Source organism: Hemibagrus wyckioides, linkage group LG14 (genome assembly GCF_019097595.1).
Source record: "Hemibagrus wyckioides isolate EC202008001 linkage group LG14, SWU_Hwy_1.0, whole genome shotgun sequence".
In the NCBI taxonomy this organism is placed as follows: domain Eukaryota; kingdom Metazoa; phylum Chordata; class Actinopteri; order Siluriformes; family Bagridae; genus Hemibagrus; species Hemibagrus wyckioides.
Window position 1 is genome coordinate 2,823,557 of NC_080723.1, and position 21,628 is coordinate 2,845,184.

The following is a 21,628-nucleotide window of genomic DNA, read 5'->3' on the forward strand; positions in this document are numbered from 1 at the left end:
TAGATTGAAATGTTGTGAAGGATGTCTGTGAATGTTCTCTGTGGCTTAAAAATGTTTAAAGCAGTCTGTCAGAATTGCATTAGGCTGTGTAAATTAGGAGGTAAAAAATGTTATGTTCCCAAACACCTTGGGCAAGGTGGCGTTATCAGATGTTATTTGAATCTAAACACATTTCTTTCTGGATAGCAAAGATAACACTGAATATATTTGTTCATCTTCCTCTGTATCTAATTTGGATTGCCTGGTGCCCTTGTTATGATGGAATCAGACTTTTTGAGGTTGTCTCTGTCCCTTTTTCTCCCTCTCGCTCTCCTCTCATGTCTCCTTCCTGTCTCTTTGTCTTTCTCTGTCCCCGTTTCTATATCTCTTTCATCCTTTCTTCCTGTCTGTGGCTGTCACTCTCTACGCCTCTCATCTTACACAATTTCATTCTCAACATTCCATTATCTCCCCTTCTCTCTTCCTCCTACACTCCCTCACAACCTCCTGTCTGCCTCCACCCCTCTCTTTCCTGTGCACATCATTCTCTCTCATTTACTCTCTCTCTCTCTCTCTCTCTCTCTCTCTCCCTACCACCTCTGCCTCTTTCTCCCTCAGGTGGTGTGTGCATTGCACAATCTCTGAAGATCCCCAGAGAACCCAGACCTGGAGAGTTTGACAAGATCATCTCACGACTGCTCGAGACTCCCAATGCTCGTGCTATTATCATGTTCGCAAATGAGGATGACATCAGGTACGCCTCTCATTTATAAGTACTTCCGTTTCTTAAATCCGGCTTTGTTGTTATTGTCCAGCAATCCACAGCAGACACGGTCAATAAGGTTGGTCCAGTATTTGTATTATTAATAAAAAAGGTTATCTTCAAGTCATAAGGAATAAGACTTTCCAACCAAAGTCCAACACTTAATATTGACAATAGAGTTTATTCTTGATATTGAGAGCATCACAAGACTCATCATTTTCCCTCTCTCATATACACACACACACACACCCTTCTCTGCTCATCATGGTTGTAAACCATGACTATTTGATTTACTATCTCCGTCCTGGAAGCTTGAACCACTCTGTCCATTTTACTCTGATCTCTTTATCAACAAGGTGTTCCCACCCAGAGAAATGCTGCTCACTGGATTATTTTACTTTATGGCACCATTTTGAGTATACCCGAGACACACTGTTGTGTGTGAAAATCCCAAGAGATCAGAAGTTATAGATAGAAATATTCAAATCCGCACCGACAATCCTACCTTTGTCAGAACAACTGAGATCACATTTTGATGAGTGATGTGAAGATTCCCCAGGATATCTGCATGCAGGCTGCCACACCATTGGCTGATTAAATAATTACATGAATGAGTAGGTGTACAGGTGTTCCTAATAAATTGTTCTGGTCTGTGTGTGTGTGTGTGTGTGTTTGGAAAACAAATTTTTATACTTGTATAAAATAAACAGTATGAATAAAACATTAGGATGGTGCATGGTGGTGCAGCGGGTATGATTGCCACTTCACAGCTCCCAGAATCCTGCGTATGATCTCCTTTGGTTGTTCGGTTTCCTCACACCTCAAAACAAAAAAAAAACATGCTGGTAGTTGAACGAGTGACTCTAAATTGCCCTTAGTGTGTGTGTGTGTGTGTGTGTGTGTGGTGCCCTGAAATAAATAGGTATATCCCTGCCTCTCACCCACTGTATATCCATGTTGGGGATCCACTGTGACCATACATTTACATTTCTGGCATTTGGTAGACACTCTTATCCAGAGCAACTTACATTTTATGTCATTTTATTCAGCTGAGCAATTGAGGGTTAAGGGCCTTGCTCAGGGGCCCAGCAGTGGCAGATTGGTGTATCTTTGATTCAAACTCACAACCTTTCAATCAGTAGTCCAACACCTTAACCAAATGCCAGAAATGTACATGGATCCATTGTGACCAGGATAAAGTAAATGGACGAAGTGATTTCCTTATAAATGAATGCTGTTCTTAGATCAAGTCTCAATGATCAAGTTTTTGATGCTGCTTTAACTGAAGCAAACGTTATTCCTGTGTGGTCTACTTTTCAGACGTGTTCTTGATGCTGCTAAGCGAAACAATCAGACAAATCACTTTCTGTGGGTGGGCTCAGACAGCTGGGGCTCAAAGATCTCCCCTGTGTATCAGCAGGAGAAAGTGGCTGAGGGGGCCATTACCATTCTGCCTAAAAGAGCTTCAGTGGAAGGTACGGAGACGTCAGGGTAATCGTAGAAATTCTGACCTGTGATCAAAATAAATCTCCTTCGTTCGGTTATTTTAATGAATTTCTACATTTTTGCATGATGGAATTGAATGAATGCTATACACCGATCAGGCATAACATTATGACCACCTGCTTAATATTGTGTTGGTCCTCCTTTTGACCCGTCCTGCACTGTGTATTCTGACACCTTTCTATCAGAACCAGCATTAAGTTCTTCAGCAATCTGAGCAACAGTAGCTCATCTGTTGGACCGGATCACACGGGCCAGCCTTTGCTCCTCACGTCCATCAATGAGACTTGACCACCCATGACCCTGTCGCTGGTTCACCACTGTTCCTTCCTTGGACCACTTTTGATAGATACTGACCACTGCAAACCAGGAACACCCCACAAGAGCTGCAGTTTTGGAGATGCTCTGATCCAGTGGTCTAGCCATCACAATTTGGCCCTTTTGGTCAAACTCAAAGCTCAAATCCTTACATTACATCCTTACCATTTTTCCTGCTTCTAACACATCAACTTTGAGGACAAAATGTTGACTTGCTGCCTAATATATCCCACCCACTAACAGGTGCCATGATGAGGAGATCATCAGTCTTATTCACTTCAACTCTCACTGCTGAGTGTTATGCCTGATCGGTGTATTTGGTTATTGAGCATCTTTCGTATGTTCCAGTATGTCTCACACTCTCCTTCAGCTTTTGACAGGTATTTCAGAAGTCGCAGCTTGTCGAACAACAGGAGGAACGTGTGGTTTGCAGAATTCTGGGAGGAAAACTTTGGATGCAAGTTGGGAATGCACGGCAAGCGTCCTGGAAGCCCGAAGAAGTGCACAGGTAAGATCAGATTATTGCGTTTCCTCTCATAAAAGCGAATATCGACTGCAGGTTTTCGTTCTTTTCCGGGAATCCTTCAGGGTAGGAGAGTTCCTCAGACTGAGATCTGACTGAGCCAGACCAAGCACTGCTCTAGCGACTCTAATGAGTACATAAATAATTATTTCTTTATTTTCAGGCTTAGTCACTCTATAATTGCATGTTTTGTCTGCATCATTTTTCCAGCTTACGTTACACAAGAAGTTCGATCCGCTACAGATTTATGAGACTATTTGTTTGAGTGGCAGGAATTCAATTTCAGCCATCATTAAAAGTATATAGCGCTGCTCGGTTATATATCCTCATAGCCTTCTGCTAAAAACAACGCATTGCCTCAACACAACAAAAAGTCTTCAGGAACACGGATGCTGTCTGGATATGTCAATATACTTAGTCTAATAGCTGTATATGGCTCGTGGATGGCTCAATAGTTCACAGCAAACAGGGAGCAGCATTAGAGCAGGAATCCATCAAAAACCGAAATCGAACCGTTTTCGTCATACGCACCTCAGATTGCCAGCAAAAGTTTTGCACACCTGCTAGCCATCCGTCTTATCAATGAGTTGAGAAGCCGTTGTTGGAGTTCATTGCTTTAATTTATTCATTTCAGGGTGGAAAAAATACAGCTAGAAAGAAAGTGTAATGTAGACGGACTGTGATCCGTTGAATACGAGAGAGAAAACACATGCAGGGAAAAATAAACTAGGAATTAGGCAGTAAACCTGTTAGCAAAGAAGCAAGGCTATGGCTGAAAACATTCTCCTCTACCACAGGAAAATGTCAGAAAAATGGTAGGAATATCTTTAGCTGGGTTTTGCTCTGAGGTTCTCAAGTTCAAGTGCATTTGTATCCTGTCGAATTTTAAAGCGTGTGGTACCGAGTGTGTAAAGAAGTGAAAATAAACATAACAGGAAGCTCTGCTACAGCTGCAACTAATAAGGGTGAGAAATAAGAAAACGGAATCAAATACGACATTAATAAGAGGAGGAAGAAGAAAAAGAAGAAATACTGTGTACGTGTATACAGTGTGTGTGTGTGTGTGTGTATGTGTGTGGTCATGTTTTTATCTTGGTGTGGAGCAAATGTCACCACCAGGATAGGAAGATCTGACAGTTTTGACCTTGTGGGAGCATTTGGCCGATCCTCGCACATGGAGCCGTGTTTTTCTCAGCAGCTGCAGCTTTTATTTAACTCTTTCTTGCTCACACACATGTCCAATCAGTCAAGACCTTTACTATAATTTTACATAAATCCTTGTTCTGGTTTTTGTTGCTCTCTGGACTATTTGCCATTTTCAGTGGGTTGCCATTTTCAAACCTTCTACACGAAATCCCCGAGGAATACAAAACAGATTTTTGTAACACACACAATAAAATTTTTTTTTAATATAATTTTATATTATATTAAATATATATTAATATATATTATTATATATTAATATTTTAAACATCCTCATTCCTTCATTTTTCCTCAGTAACAGAAAATGTTTAAGAACATTCTAGAAAAAAATATTAATAATAATAATTTTATTAATAATATTTTAATAATGTTTTATTTTATTAATCATTAAATATTGGTATTTCTGTAAATACTTATATTTAATATAAATAATATATTATATATATTTTTTTAAAAAGGTACACATTCAAATGGCATGCTAAGTAATAAAACGTTGTTTACAAACTTTCTTCATTAAAAAAAAATCCCAAAGGAAAATAAAATAGATTTTTGTAGCACACACAATAAACAATCTTTTTTTTTAAATATTTTTAAGAACAAGATTTAATCATTTCAACACGTGCAACAGTCCTAAATGTCTTATGGCAAAAATAAATAAAATAAAATAAAATAAAATAAAAATTCTTCATCAACAGAAAATGTTTGGAAAAAATATATTTTTTATTAATAACCTTTGCTGTTATCCCTATAAAAGGCACAATCAAATCACTTTGTAATATATTAAAAATGTACAAATTCAAATGGCATGCTAAGTAATAAAAGTTATCCACAGGAGCCTGCACATGTTTTTAATAATTTATACATGAAAACTAAAGTCAGTGAGGCGTGAAGTTTTATTTTTAGTTTTAAGGGGTTGGATTTAAGTTTAGACATCGCATTAATTAGCTGCGTTAATGATTATGTCAAGGATAGAGAGAGAAACCTGTGTGTGTGTGTGTGTGTGTGAGAAAGAGAGAGAGAGAGAGAGAGAGAGAAAGGAAAGAATGATAGAGAGAGAGAGAGAGAGAGAGAGAGAGAGAGAGAGAGAAAGGAAAGAACAATGGAGAGAGAGAGAAAGGAAAGAATGATAGAGAGAGAGAGAGAGAGAGAGAGAGAGAGAGAGAGAGAGAGAGAGAGAGAGAGAGAGAGAGAGAAAGGAAAGAACAATGGAGAGAGAGAGAAAGGAAAGAATGATAGAGAGAGAGAGAAAGGAAAGAACAATGGAGAGAGAGAGAAAGGAAAGAATGATAGAGAGAGAGAGAGAGAGAGAGAGAGAGAGAGAGAGAGAGAAAGGAAAGAATGATAGAGAGAGAGAGAGAGAGAGAGAGAGAGAGAGAGAGAGAGAGAGAGAGAAAGGAAAGAACAATGGAGAGAGAGAGAAAGGAAAGAATGATAGAGAGAGAGAGAGAGAGAGATTGTTCCCTCAGGTGAGGATGTTCTGTACAGGTAATAATTTATCCAGAATTGAGATGTTTCCTGATTTGAATGTCTCTTGCCTTTTTTTTGTAAAGCTGTTTTCTTATATTTAATTACATTTTGCCATTCTGTAAAGAAGAAGGAAGTGTGTGTGTGTGTGTGTGTGTGTGTGTGTGTGTGTGTGTGTGTGTTTATTTTCCTTTGCATTGTTTTTCTTATTGCATTTGGGTTTTTTTCATTATCCTCTGCTATTGTCCAGGTCTCTGTAGATGAGGCTGTACTTCATCTCGGTGGCTTTCAGTGTCCACTCACACCGAGGACTGATTTATCCCTTTGTATTTTATTTATTTATTTATTTATTTATTTATTTATTTATTTATTTATTTATTTATTCCTACAGAAGAGCAGAAATTCGGGTCATATACAGTATCAGAACCATCCATGTATGTTTTGTGCGGATAAAAGCTTTGAAAGGAACGATCCGGATTTTTCCGTCCTTCGTGTTTAAATAAGGAGGTTCTGCAGCTCAGTGTACACACAGACAGGGCAGTGAGCGCTCCTCTGCTTATAAACACCAATCACTCGCTGTCTCTCGAACCCTCGTTCTTCTTTTTTACATCAGCAACGCTGCAGAGAGCGATGAACGTCCGGGGCTCTTTTGTGATTGTGTGCTTATTGTTCTGGCATGGTTATTCGACATAACATGAATAATTACATAGCTGTGGATGCAGCACACCAGTCCCCCCCCCCCTCTCTCTGTCTCACTCTTTCTCTCTCTCTCTCTCTCTCTCTCACTCTTTCTCTCTCTCTCTCCTACTCTCTTGCTCCCTCTCTCTCTCCCTCCCTCTCTCTCTCTCACATACACTCTATTCTTTCTCTCTTTCTCTCTCTCTTGCTCCCTCTTTCTCCCTCCCTCTCTTACTTTCCTCTCTCTCTCCTCTCTCACACTCCACCCCCTCCACCCCCTCCTCTCTTTCTTACCCCCCCTCCCTCCTCAACTCTCTCTCTCTCTCTTTCTTTCTCCTCTCTCTCTCTCTCTCTCTCTCTCTCTTCTCTCTCTCTCTCTCTCTCTCTTTCTCCTCTCTTCTCTCTCTCTCTCCCTCTCTTTCTTTCTCCTCTCTCTCTCTCCCTCCCTCTCTCTCTCTCTCTCTCTCTCTCACACACACACACACACTCTATTCTTTCTCTCTTTCTCTCTCTCTCTTGCTCCCCTCCCTTCCTCTCTTTCTTACCCCCCCTCCTCAACTCTCTCTCACTCTATTCCCCCCTTGCTCCCTCTCTCTCTCTCTCTCTCTCTCTCTCTCTCTCTCGCGTCCTCTCTTTCTTTCCTGTCTCTCTCTCACTTCTCTCTCACACTCTATCCCCCCTTTGCTTCCTCTCTCTCTCTCTCTCTCTCTCTCTCTCTCGCTCTCCCCCCCTCTCTTTCTCATTTCTCTATCGCTGTTTCTCTCTTCAAACTACATGTAGTTGTTCAGATCACTTCACTGCAGACGGATGCTTCAGTCAGTGCACATACACACACACACACACACACACACACTTATACGTATACACACACACACACACACTTATACGTATACACACACACACAGATACGCTGATTATTATCTTCTTTTCTTTAAAGGAGGCGAGTGGGAGGCGATCATTAAAGTGTGGAAGAAAGATGTTCTTTTGTCATGTAACTAAAACGGACAGTGAGAAATTCAGCCTGGCTGAGTCTATACAGCAAAAACACTCACACACACACACATACACACACACAATGAAGTCTTCGATACATTGAGCAGTTGTCTGCAGATTGCTCCAATGTGCTGAGCACAGAGTTCTCGGGTCTACAAAAGAAAATAATCCTAGCTGATTCTGGGATTTTCTTCAGCTACTTTTAGCAAATCCTCCAGACATGCTAAGCAACCTGATTTTTAAAAAAAAAAAAAAACCTGTATGTCAATAAGGCGCAGTGAGCCAAGCTGAAATTGACATGGTCAACTTTAACATTTCACTAGTTTTTTAAAAGCTTCTGCAAAATGGAGGGCAGCGGTGGATCGAAGCGATTGTATTATCAGGTTGAGATTGAGTTTTTGGAGAAACTGGGTACTTTCATTTTTTTTATCCAAGCCTGTCTAGGTCTGTGGAGTAATCATAGAGCCGGACAGAGAGCTGAATCAGCAAGAACTCTGGTTCATCACCACCTGAGAGAGAGCGAGAGATTACAGAAAGAAAGCCTCTGAACATCTGTTCAACACTGGTGACTTGCTAGTGCTTGGGTTTAGAGTGCTGTGTATGTGTAGGTGTGTTGAATATAAATTGGTGTGCACCTGCGCCGGTTATCATTCCAAGTATGCCAAATCTATATAAGTCATGTTACTGGAGCGTCAGATGCTGCTATGTGTGTTTTCAGAACTGACAGGAAGCAGGAAAGTCTGATGTTGTCATTCATTAGCTTGCACTCAGCACTTTATTTCACATAGTCTATATGCCAGATGCTTGCAAATAGTGCAAATCTTATATATATATATATATAAAACAAAAAGGTATCAGCCTAATGATGAGAGAAAAGAATTTCACAAACTAACTATCATATGGAATATTCCTGGGCATGCACAGAACCCCAACATCTGTTACTCGTGCACTTAAGCTTTATTTGCTGCCTGCTACTCAGTAATGAATGCGCTGAAGCCAGCTGTGTTACGTTCGGCTCAGAATCTCCGCTTCGATTAGCTGGGGATGACTTATAGATTAGATTTCGCTTTAATCTGATTGGCTTTCAAAAGTTTTCTTCTTCTTCCTTACTACTTTGTTAACTGGGTTGCGCATGACAAGAAACTGGAAGAGTATTAATAGGGTATTAAGATAAAGAAACCAATGGACTGAGATACAGGCATGCATTATTATAGATGTTCCAAAAGAATACCGGAGCAGTGATATGGTTTGCATGCAGGAGCAGGTATAACCCCCAATGACATAAAGTTAATAACACAGCAAGTAATATGGGCAGCCTGGGGCTTTGCAGCACAGCAGGTACTGCAGAGCAACTGGAAAAGCAGAAGTCCTGTAAAAACCTCAGTGTCAGCTGCAGTGTTTGTTGGCTTAAATAAATTCATTAGGCTTTATTTAGTGCAACCCAAAGAAAAATTAAGATGAAAAGATCAGCAAGGTGCTAAAAATCCAAGCCGGTCATGTCATATTATAAATATTAAACGTCTACCTAGAGTAAAATTAGCCTCGAAGAAATTCCCACTGAAGGTTAATGTCGGAGAATTTGACGTCTAGATTGAGTGGAAATTTGGCATAAAATCCATGACTATGGGTAAAATAAGAGCATTACAATAGAATGTGGACTTTTTTATATGGAGTTCTATGAAAAAGAGTGCAATTGCATCTTCCGGATAATTCATATTCTTCAGTTTAACGTACAGTATGCCGAGTTCTACTTTCATCTTTTCCCTTCAGGGGTGGCCACAGCGAATCATCTCTCTCCACCTATCCCTATCTTCTGCTTCATCAACACTAGCTTCATATCCTCATTTATTCCATCCATATACCTCCTCTTTGGCCTTCCTCTCTGCCTCCTGCCTGGCAGCTCCATGTCCAACATTCTCCTACCAATATACTCACTCTCCCTCCTCTGAACATGTCCAAACCATCTTAATCTGTCCTTCCTAACTTCATCCTCCAAACATCCAACATGAGCCGTCCCTCTGATGTACTCGTTCCTAATCCTGTCCAACCATGTCACTCCTCAACATCTTCAGCTCTGCTACCTCCATCTCTGACTCCTGTCTCTTCCTCAGTGACACTGACTCTAAACCATACAGCATGGCCGGTCTCACAACTGATAACAACTAATAATACTAATAATACTAATAATAACCTATAATAAGTCTACTTGAGGACTGAGGTCACAAGCAAATACTTATTATAAGCCACGAAGGGCTTATCCTTTTGTGTTTTAATTTTTCCACCAAAAAAAAGGTGCCTCATTGTCCTCGTGTGTGTACTCAGCTTAATTTAGAACAGGTATCAGACTCTTTGCCAGTATAGAGCAGGAATAAAAGAGTGGAAAAAAAACCTCGGCTTTGCTGCTCTGTAGATACATGCAGACAAACGCAAGTGATCTGGATTCATTTGCATACATATCCATATATATTTCTGGCAGCATCTGACTCCAGAATGTTTTGCTTTTAACCCAAATAAGGAAGAAAACAAGCCTCTTTGCTTTTCACCGTTCAGTCTTCCGTGAAATTAAGGCCTCGGAGAATGAACACATGACTAGGAAATATTAAGCAAAAAACAAATATAGTAATGTAAAATACAGAGCTGTACATAATAATTTGTTCCTTCTGCCCTCACAGAACTGAAAAATTGGATAATTGCATCTGCCTTGTCAATAATGCTTACTTCTTGTCTAGCAGAACTGCAAAGACCGCTGTTAGGTGAGGTCAGTAAAGCAGAATTTTCATTAAGTCAGCGGAGTGGAAATTTTATAATAGTGACCTGTAGTGGATCTCTTAAAGTTTATGCATCACGGTAATTGAGCAGACAACACACATAGACTTGGAAAATGCCAGAGGCTGTGGCCTTGCTTCGTAAAAAAAGAAAAAAGAAAAAAAAGTGGACAAATGGCTATTTCTATTCATATTCAGTGTCTGAGAGACAATACACTAGAGGCAGAGTTGGACAGGGTTTATAAATATTTGATTGGAGATTTATGCACCGTTGAGCATTATTATTCCACTGCATAGTAGACTCTTTTTATTCAAAAGCTATTAACTCGCTGTTTTCACATGGAGGCTAATGGGCAGAAATGTTTGTACACATTCTCGGAAAAGTTCTTACATTCGCATTAAAGTTTGCCATGGCTCTTGGCATATGTGACCCTTTTTTTTTTTTTTTTTGTGCTTGGCTTGAGTCTGATTCGCAGCATTTCCATATCAATAGGCATCTAAACAAAAGCGTTGCCTGTTGTCGGTGGTGTTTTTCACTCTGGTCCTGGCCACTAGCCTTTCCTCTAATGGCTCTGTGCCCTTTATTTGAGAGCAAAATGGGTGTCAAGGGAAGGACTGTTAGTGAGCCAAAGATGACTGCTAAGTGGAGGGCACTCAAAGGCATTCCGTCAAGCACACCGCTAGTCATGCTTTTTGGGGGGAAATAACAAAATTGCTATAAATATTGCATGATCTTTTGTTCAGTGCCTTCTCTCGGTTTCAGCTGAATTTGATGGCTCACTCTCTGGTTTCTTTCTCTCTCCTAGTATTATCACAAGACACCGAGGCGTGCAGAAATGGATGTATGCTGTCAAGTGAAACAATGACTGAAACACCTGTTCTAACTCGCCTGTCCTGATTCAATATGGAAAAAGAAACGAGGAGCAAAACGTTCGCCGTTTCCACTGTTTACCAAGCCGAGAAACATTATTCACATATAATCGTCATGTTCATACCCTGCATTTGCGTCTGGAGTGATGATATTCCTGACTGATACAATCATGTGACAGTAATATAATGCATCATTATATCAGAACCTCCTTACATAATGAAGTCTTGATGAGAGAGTACTCATGCCTTCAAGCAATAAGAGCACCTTGTTGTGCATTTGTTCTCCAGAAGTATTACACTGTCCTGTTTCCTTTTGAGAAATATGGAGAAAATACACATGGAGGAACTAAACACAGCACCCACCACCTGTATCCTGTACTATAGACATGTCTTTTAAACCCACTTGTTCTTATTGTTGAGCACTTGTTTGTTTAGGGCTACCATAAATATTTAATTTCTTAATGCAGGCAATGAGGAAGTCATTAAGAGAGCTCAGAGTTACTGCATTCCCAAGTCAGTTAAGGCTGCCTGAGTGAGAGACTTCATGATCAACATTGGCAAGAGATCAAGCTAACAAAACTAAGTCTGGCCAAATGAGTCAGTGACATACTCAGGAGACCATGAATGGATTCTCTTGGTTGACATTGTTACGATCCATAAACCAGAGCCAAGCAGGCAGTAAATACGATATGTCAACCCACTTTCCACTGATTAGCATTGCTTCTGTCAACACAGAGATGTCTCTGCAGTCTGTTATCTGTTATAGGATGCCCTTTTTGTACACACCCGTTTTCTTAAACCAAACCGTTGAAATTTCTGCCTTGAGACAATGTCCACTGTTAAACAACTGGATCAATCGGAATTGAATTGAAATGATCCGTGTCCATGAGCAACAGTTTTTCAGAGAATCCTAACGTTTCACATTGCAGCAAGTAGATGGTTGGGTTTGTAGTTTCTGCAAATGTCACGTCCAGAGCTTCATCAGCTGTATGCCGGATGTTGACTCTCATCTCTCTCTCTCTCTCTCTCTCTCTCTCTCTCTCTCTCTCTCTGTCCCAGACACCATGCTAATCATTTTAGTAGAAATGTGAAAATTTGTAAAAATTTTCTCAGTTTCAAATTGTCATTTTGAGCGATTTCATGCTTAACGGTGAACCGTGTGAAATTAAAAATTAAATATGCATATAATTAGGGTTTTTTTTTTTGTTTTTTTTAAAAATAAAAGAATATGATTGATAATCACTCAGCACTTTATTAGGAACACCTGTACACCTGCTTATTCACACAATTACCTAATCAATTGTGTGGGCAACAGTGCAGTGCATAAAATCGAGCCAGCAGCTTCGGGTAATATTCACATCAATCAGCAGAATGGAGAAAAAATGTGATTATTCCCCCTGGTATGATTGTTGGTGCCAGATGGCCTGTTATAACTGATAATTTCCGGTGGTTTTCACACACAACAGTTTTTAGCGTTAGAAAAACTATCCACAGAATCCATCTACAGACAGAAACAGACTGGTTGAAGCTGACAGAAAGGAAACAGTAACACAAATAGTCACTCTGTACAATTGTGGTGAGGAGAAAAGTATATCAGGGCGTATCAAATCTTGAGGTGGATAGGCTACAACAGGAGAAGGCAATGTTGGGTGTCACTTCTGTCAGGTCAAGAACAGAAAGCTGAGCTGCAGTGGGCACAGTCTTAACAAAAGCTGAAAACTGGAAAGGTTATGAATCTCATGAATCTCAAATTCACATGGTAGGGTCAGAATTTGGCAACAGCATGAATCCATGGACCCAACTTTCTGTGTCAGCAGTCCAGGCTGGTGGAGGTGGTGTGATGTTGTGAGGGATATTTCCCTTCACACTTTTGGCACTTTAATACCAACCAGCCACATACGTTTTGAGTATTGTTGTTGACTATGTGGATCTCTTCATGGCCCCAATTTACCCACATTCTAATGGCTACTTTGGGCTGGTAGAACCTGAGATTCTCACCTGAAAAATCTGCAGTAATTGTGTAATAATCTGTATGATGCCATCATTTGCATTTCTGGCATTTGGCAGACTCCCTTTTCCAGAGCAACTTACAATTTTATCTCATTTTACACAACTGAGCTATTGGGATAAGGGCCTTGCTCAGGGGCCCAGCAGTGGCAGCTTGGTGGAACTGGGATTTGAATTCACAACCTCCTGATCAGTAGTCCAACACCTTAACCAAGACTAACATTTAACCATCATATAAGCATGGACCTCACTTTCATAGGCTTGTTCCCAAAATCTTGTGAAATCCATGCCTTGAAGATCTAAGCAAATGGAGACCCAGTATTAGTGTAGTGTTCCTAATGAAGTGTTCAGTGTGTGTATGTGTGTGTGTGTCATGGTTTGCAGAGCCCTGTCAAATGATGCTCTGGTAAAATTCTGTAAAAACATTTACTCTGGAAAATGACCTATAGTGTCCTTTGACAGTAATATACTGAATATATTATCATTTACACCACAACATGCTGAGTTCTTGAATTCGATTGGTCAGAAGGTGTGGGTTCATTTGATTATAACTGCATAGATAGTATTTCCGGCTGTAACATAAATGATAAGTGATATTAATATGTTCGTTCTGACCTGTTACTGTTTCTATAGTAACTCAACAGTAGCTCACACACAGTGGAGGTGCCACATGATCTGAGCCTAATAATAACACATAGAGTAATGCGGTTTAATTGTTGATGGTGTAGAGAAGCTTTCTGTTAATTGATGTGTGTTTGAAGTTTATGGCAGAGTTCTTGTGAGTCTGTGCTTTGTAACAGTCAGCACTTTCCCAGCGCTGAGAGGAGAGGATTTAGAGCAGAGGGGTTTGTGCAGTCGGTTTCTGTCGAACAGGCCAAGTTTTATTTGTCTTATTTACTTCAAAAGAAAGAGAGTAAAAAAGAGAGAAAAGCTAGCGAGGGATCCAGTCTTTTTTTCTCGCGGACATTCCATGACATTAAATTTAACATTGCGTATTAGTGGAATAACTTCAGATTGTGTTAAAAATGTTCCACTTTGGAGCATTGATGTCTCAAAGCACACTGGAATGGATTATCTTTGCATAATCGCGTGGACTAGAAGAAGAAAAAGCCTTTATTATCACCATACATGCATTACAGAACAGCGCAATACTTTTCTTTGCATAGTCCAGCTAAGGAAGTTGGGGTCAGAGCACTGGGGCAGCTATGATACAGCGCCCCTGGAGCAGAGAGGGTAAAGGGCCTTGCTCAGGTGCCCAACAGTGGAGCTTAAGAGCTCTGGGGCTTGAACCCTGATACTGAACCCAGAGCCTTAACCCCTTGAGCCACCACCACCATGTGTTGTTCCTTACTTAGGCTTACGTTTTGAACTTGTCTTGATGTCTTCCAGAAAGATGATGCTGAAGTGTTAAAAACTCAGCATTAAATGCAGTCAGTCTTAAAACCTTGATATGTTTATGTCCTCTGTACATACTCTGTACAGCAGGATAAGTTTTCAAATGTTGAAATAACTTTGTAAAACAACACGAATAAAGGAGAACTTCAGTGAGCAGATCTGAGCTCATTAATCAGCGCTGATATCAGTGTGACCAGAGATCAGCCGAGTGATGGGACGATGACGAGGCCTGGGTGTAAATGCTCTGAGTGACTTTTATCTCAGCTGATGAGGCAGAGAGTGATGTAGAGGCAAAGAGCTGGTGTGGCTGCAGGCTTTCGTTCCATCCAGGGCGGAGTCACGCCTATTTAATCAGTTCATCTTGGGCTCCAATCAGCTATCAAGTGTGTCTCCTATTTGGCCGGGATGAAAGACTGCAGCCTCGGGTTAGCTCCTGCGCCAGATGAGATGCGGATCATTTTGTAGATAATCAACTCATGAAAACTCATTTCTTAATGTAAACTTCAAATTATTTAGAGTTTGCAGGAATTTTGTTTTTTCTTAAGTAGATTAGGGTAAAAATGTAGAGGTAGATGAGATGTTTTGGGGTAAAAATGTAGAGGTAGATGAGATGTTTTGAGGTAAAAATGTAGAGGTAGATGAGATGTTTTGAGGTAAAAATGTAGAGGTAGATGAGATGTTTTGGGAGTAAAAATGTAGAGGTAGATGAGATGTTTTGGGGTAAAAATGTAGAGGTAGATGAGATGTTTTGGGGTAAAAATGTAGAGGTAGATGAGATGTTTTGAGGTAAAAATGTAGAGGTAGATGAGATGTTTTGGGAGTAAAAATGTAGAGGTAGATGAGATGTTTAGGGGTAAAAATGTAGAGGTTGATGAGATGTTTTGGGGTAAAAATGTAGAGGTTGATGAGATGTTTTGGGAGTAAAAATGTAGAGGTAGATGAGATGTTTTGGGGTAAAAATGTAGAGGTTGATGAGATGTTTTGAGGTAAAAATGTAGAGGTAGATGAGATGTTTTGGGTAAAAATGTAGAGGAGGTAGATGAGATGTTTTGGGTAAAAATGTAGAGGTAGATGAGATGTTTTGAGGTAAAATGTAGAGAGGTAGATGAGATGTTTTGAGGTAAAATGTAGAGGTAGATGAGATGTTTTGGGTAAAATGTAGAGGTAGATGAGATGTTTTGGGTAAAAATGTAGAGGTAGATGAGATGTTTTGAGGTAAAATGTAGAGGTAGATGAGATGTTTTGGGTAAAATGTAGAGGTAGATGAGATGTTTTGGGTAAAATGTAGAGGTAGATGAGATGTTTTGGGTAAAATGTAGAGGTAGATGAGATGTTTTGGGTAAAAATGTAGAGGTAGATGAGATGTTTTAAGGTAAAAATGTAGAGGTAGATGAGATGTTTTGAGGTAAAATGCAGAGGTAGATGAGATGTTTTGGGGTAAAATGTAGAGGTTGATGAGATGTTTTGAGGTAAAAGATGAGATGTGAGGTAGATGAGATGTAGAGGTAGATGAGATGTTTTGGGTAAAAAATGTAGATGAGTGATGTAGAGGAGATGAGATGTTTTGGGGGTAAAATGTAGAGGTAGATGAGATGTTTTGGGTAAAAATGTAGAGGTAGATGAGATGTTTTGGGGTAAAATGTAGAGGTAGATGAGATGTTTTGAGGTAAAATGTAGAGGTAGATGAGATGTTTTGGGGTAAAAATGTAGAGGTAGATGAGATGTTTTGGGGTAAAAATGTAGAGGTAGATGAGATGTTTTGGGGTAAAAATGTAGAGGTAGATGAGATGTTTTGGGTAAAAATGTAGAGGTAGATGAGATGTTTTGGGGTAAAAATGTAGAGGTAGATGAGATGTTTTGGGGTAAAAATGTAGAGGTAGATGAGATGTTTTCGGGTAAAAATGTAGAGGTAGATGAGATGTTTTGGGTAAAAATGTAGAGGTAGACGAGATGTTTTGGGGTAAAAATGTAGAGGTAGATGAGATGTTTTGGGGTAAAAATGTAGACGTAGATGAGATGTTTTGGGGTAAAAATGTAGAGGTAGATGAGATGTTTTGGGTAAAATGTAGAGGTAGATGAGATGTTTTGGGTAAAATGTAGAGGTAGATGAGATGTTTTGGGGTAAAATGTAGAGGTAGATGAGATGTTTTGGGGTAAAAATGTAGAGGTAGATGAGATGTTTTGGGTAAAAACAGAGGTAGATGAGATGTTTTGGGTAAAAATGTAGAGGTAGATGAGATGTTTTGGGTAAAAATGTAGAGGTAGATGAGATGTTTTGGGTAAAAATGTAGAGGTAGATGAGATGTTTTGGGTAAAAATGTAGAGGTAGATGAGATGTTTTGGGTAAAATGTAGAGGTAGATGTAAAATGTAGAGATGAGATGTTTTTAAAAATGTAGAGAGATGTAAAAATGTAGTAAAATGTAGAGGTAGATGAGATGTTTTGGGTAAAAATGTAGAGGTAGATGAGATGTTTTAAGGTAAAAATGTAGAGGTAGATGAGATGTTTTGAGGTAAAAATGTAGAGGTAGATGAGATGTTTTGGGGTAAAAATGTAGAGGTTGATGAGATGTTTTGAGGTAAAAATGTAGAGGTAGATGAGATGTTTTGGGTAAAAATGTAGAGGTAGATGAGATGTTTTGGGGTAAAAATGTAGAGGTAGATGAGATGTTTTCGGGTAAAAATGTAGAGGTAGATGAGATGTTTTGGGTAAAAATGTAGAGGTAGATGAGATGTTTTGGGTAAAATGTAGAGGTAGATGAGATGTTTTGGGTAAAAATGTAGAGGTAGATGAGATGTTTTGAGGTAAAAATGTAGAGGTGGATGAGTTGTTTTGGTGTAAAAATGTAGAGGTAGATGTTATGTTTTGTAGTAAAAATGTAGAGGTAGATGAGATGTTTTGGGAGTAAAAATGTAGAGTAGATGAGATGTTTTGGGGTAAAATGTAGAGGTAGATGAGATGTTTTGGGGTAAAAATGTAGAGGTAGATGAGATGTTTTGAGGTAAAATGTTAGATGAGATGTTTTGGGTAAAAATGTAGAGGTAGATGAGATGTTTTGGGGGTAAAAATGTAGAGGTAGATGAGATGTTTTGGGGTAAAAATGTAGAGGTAGATGAGATGTTTTGGGAGTAAAAATGTAGAGGTAGATGAGATGTTTTGGGGGTAAAAATGTAGAGGTAGATGAGATGTTTTGGGGTAAAAATGTAGAGGTAGATGAGATGTTTTGGGGTAAAAATGTAGAGGTAGATGAGATGTTTTGGGTAAAAATGTAGAGGTAGACGAGATGTTTTGGGGTAAAAATGTAGAGGTAGATGAGATGTTTTGGGTAAAATGTAGAGGTAGATGAGATGTTTTGGGTAAATGTAGAGGTAGATGAGATGTTTGGGGTAAAAATGTAGAGGTAGATGAGATGTTTTGGGTAAAAATGTAGAGGTTGATGAGATGTTTTGGGGTAAAAATGTAGAGGTAGATGAGATGTTTTGGGTAAAATGTAGAGGTAGATGAGATGTTTTTGTAGGTAGATGAGATGTTTTGAGGTAAAATGTAGAGGTAGATGAGATGTTTTGGGTAAAATGTAGAGGTAGATGAGATGTTTTGGGGTAAAAATGTAGAGGTAGATGAGATGTTTTGAGGTAAAAATGTAGAGGTAGATGAGATGTTTTGGGAGTAAAAATGTAGAGGTAGATGAGATGTTTTGGGTAAAAATGTAGAGGTAGATGAGATGTTTTGGGTAAAAATGTAGAGGTAGATGAGATGTTTTGGGGTAAAAATGTAGAGGTAGATGAGATGTTTTGGGGTAAAAATGTAGAGGTAGATGAGATGTTTTGGGGTAAAAATGTAGAGGTAGATGAGATGTTTTGGGTAAAAATGTAGAGGTAGATGAGATGTTTTGGGGTAAAAATGTAGAGGTAGATGAGATGTTTTGGGTAAAAATGTAGAGGTAGATGAGATGTTTTGGGGTAAAAATGTAGAGGTAGATGAGATGTTTTGGGGTAAAAATGTAGAGGTAGATGAGATGTTTTGGGGTAAAAATGTAGAGGTAGATGAGATGTTTTGGGGTAAAAATGTAGAGGTAGATGAGATGTTTTGGGGTAAAAATGTAGAGGTAGATGAGATGTTTTGGGGTAAAAATGTAGAGGTAGATGAGATGTTTTGGGGTAAAAATGTAGAGGTAGATGAGATGTTTTGGGTAAAAATGTAGAGGTAGACGAGATGTTTTGGGGTAAAAATGTAGAGGTAGATGAGATGTTTTGGGGTAAAAATGTAGAGGTAGATGAGATGTTTTGGGTAAAAATGTAGAGGTAGATGAGATGTTTTGGGGTAAAAATGTAGAGGTAGATGAGATGTTTTGGGGTAAAAATGTAGAGGTAGATGAGATGTTTTGGGGTAAAAATGTAGAGGTAGATGAGATGTTTTGGGGTAAAAATGTAGAGGTAGATGAGATGTTTTGGGGTAAAAATGTAGAGGTAGATGAGATGTTTTGGGTAAAAATGTAGAGGTAGATGAGATGTTTTGGGAGTAAAAATGTAGAGGTAGATGAGATGTTTTGGGATAAAAATGTAGAGGTAGATGAGATGTTTTGGGTAAAAATGTAGAGGTAGATGAGATGTTTTGAGGTAAAAATGTAGAGGTAGATGAGATGTTTTGGGGTAAAAATGTAGAGGTAGATGAGATGTTTTGGGGTAAAAATGTAGAGGTAAATGAGATGTTTTGGGATAAAAATGTAGAGGTAGATGAGATGTTTTGGGTAAAAATGTAGAGGTAGATGAGATGTTTTGGGGTAAAAATGTAGAGGTAGATGAGATGTTTTGGGGTAAAAATGTAGAGGTAGATGAGATGTTTTGGGGTAAAAATGTAGAGGTAGACGAGATGTTTTGGGTAAAAATGTAGAGGTAGATGAGATGTTTTGGGGTAAAAATGTAGAGGTAGATGAGATGTTTTGGGGTAAAAATGTAGAGGTAGATGAGATGTTTTGGGTAAAAATGTAGAGGTAGATGAGATGTTTTGAGGTAAAAATGTAGAGGTAGACGAGATGTTTTGGGGTAAAAATGTAGAGGTAGACGAGATGTTTTGGGGTAAAAATGTAGAGGTAGATGAGATGTTTTGGGGTAAAAATGTAGAGGTAGATGAGATGTTTTGAGGTAAAAATGTAGAGGTAGATGAGATGTTTTGGGGTAAAAATGTAGAGGTAGATGAGATGTTTTGGGTAAAAATGTAGAGGTAGATGAGATGTTTTGGGGTAAAAATGTAGAGGTAGATGAGATGTTTTGGGGTAAAAATGTAGAGGTTGATGAGATGTTTTGAGGTAAAAATGTAGAGGTAGATGAGATGTTTTGGGGTAAAAATGTAGAGGTAGATGAGATGTTTTGGGTAAAAATGTAGAGGTAGATGAGATGTTTTGAGGTAAAAATGTAGAGGTAGATGAGATGTTTTGGGAGTAAAAATGTAGAGGTAGATGAGATGTTTTGGGGTAAAAATGTAGAGGTAGATGAGATGTTTTGGGAGTAAAAATGTAGAGGTAGATGAGATGTTTTGGGGTAAAAATGTAGAGGTTGATGAGATGTTTTGAGGTAAAAATGTAGAGGTAGATGAGATGTTTTGGGTAAAAATGTAGAGGTAGATGAGATGTTTTGGGTAAAAATGTAGAGGTAGATGAGATGTTTTGGGTAAAAATGTAGAGGTAGATGAGATGTTTTGAGGTAAAAATGTAGAGGTAGATGAGATGTTTTGGGAGTAAAAATGTAGAGGTAGATGAGATGTTTTGGGAGTAAAAATGTAGAGGTTGATGAGATTTTTGGGGTAAAAATGTAGAGGTAGATGAGATGTTTTGGGAGTAAAAATGTAGAGTTAGATGAGATGTTTTGAGGTAAAAATGTAGAGGTAGATGAGATGTTTTGGGTAAAAATGTAGAGGTAGATGAGATGTTTTGGGAGTAAAAATGTAGAGTTAGATGAGATGTTTTGAGGTAAAAATGTAGAGGTAGATGAGATGTTTTGGGTAAAAATGTAGAGGTAGATGAGATGTTTTGGGGTAAAAATGTAGAGGTAGATGAGATGTTTTGGGGTAAAAATGTAGAGGTAGATGAGATGTTTTGGGGTAAAAATGTAGAGGTAGATGAGATGTTTTGGGGTAAAAATGTAGAGGTAGATGAGATGTTTTGGGGTAAAAATGTAGAGGTAGATGAGATGTTTTGGGGTAAAAATGTAGAGGTAGATGAGATGTGTTTTGGATGGTAAAATGTAGAGGTAGATGAGATGTTTTGGGGTAAAAATGTAGAGGTAGATGAGATGTTTTGGGAGTAAAAATGTAGAGTTAGATGAGATGTTTTGAGGTAAAAATGTAGAGGTAGATGAGATGTTTTGGGTAAAAATGTAGAGGTAGATGAGATGTTTTGGGGTAAAAATGTAGAGGTAGATGAGATGTTTTGGGGTAAAAATGTAGAGGTAGATGAGATGTTTTGGGGTAAAAATGTAGAGGTAGATGAGATGTTTTGGGTAAAAATGTAGAGGTAGATGAGATGTTTTGGGGTAAAAATGTAGAAGTTGATGAGATGTTTTGGGGTAAAAATGTAGAGGTTGATGAGATGTTTTGGGGTAAAAATGTAGAGGTAGATGAGATGTTTTGGGTAAAAATGTAGAGGTAGATGAGATGTTTTGGGTAAAAATGTAGAGGTAGATGAGATGTTTTGAGGTAAAAATGTAGAGGTAGATGAGATGTTTTGGGAGTAAAAATGTAGAGGTAGATGAGATGTTTTGAGGTAAAAATGTAGAGGTAGATGAGATGTTTTGGGGTAAAAATGTAGAGGTAGATGAGATGTTTTGAGGTAAAAATGTAGAGGTAGATGAGATGTTTTGGGGTAAAAATGTAGAGGTTGATGAGATGTTTTGAGGTAAAAATGTAGAGGTAGATGAGATGTTTTGGGGTAAAAATGTAGAGGTTGATGAGATGTTTTGAGGTAAAAATGTAGAGGTAGATGAGATGTTTTGGGGTAAAAATGTAGAGGTAGATGAGATGTTTTGGGTAAAAATGTAGAGGTAGATGAGATGTTTTGAGGTAAAAATGTAGAGGTAGATGAGATGTTTTGGGAGTAAAAATGTAGAGGTAGATGAGATGTTTTGGGGTAAAAATGTAGAGGTAGATGAGATGTTTTGGGAGTAAAAATGTAGA

At 38.8% G+C, this 21,628-nt stretch overlaps 1 protein-coding gene across 1 annotated transcript in view; it reads left to right on the forward strand.

The window, feature by feature from the left end:
• Positions 1-21,628, forward strand: part of grm8b (glutamate receptor, metabotropic 8b) — a 163,399-nt gene that overhangs the window by 105,256 nt on the left and 36,515 nt on the right. The window contains exons 4-6 of the mRNA XM_058407489.1: positions 598-733; positions 2,063-2,217; positions 2,934-3,071. Coding sequence (XP_058263472.1) covers positions 598-733; positions 2,063-2,217; positions 2,934-3,071 — 429 coding nt within the window. The remainder of the gene's footprint in view (positions 1-597; positions 734-2,062; positions 2,218-2,933; positions 3,072-21,628) is intronic.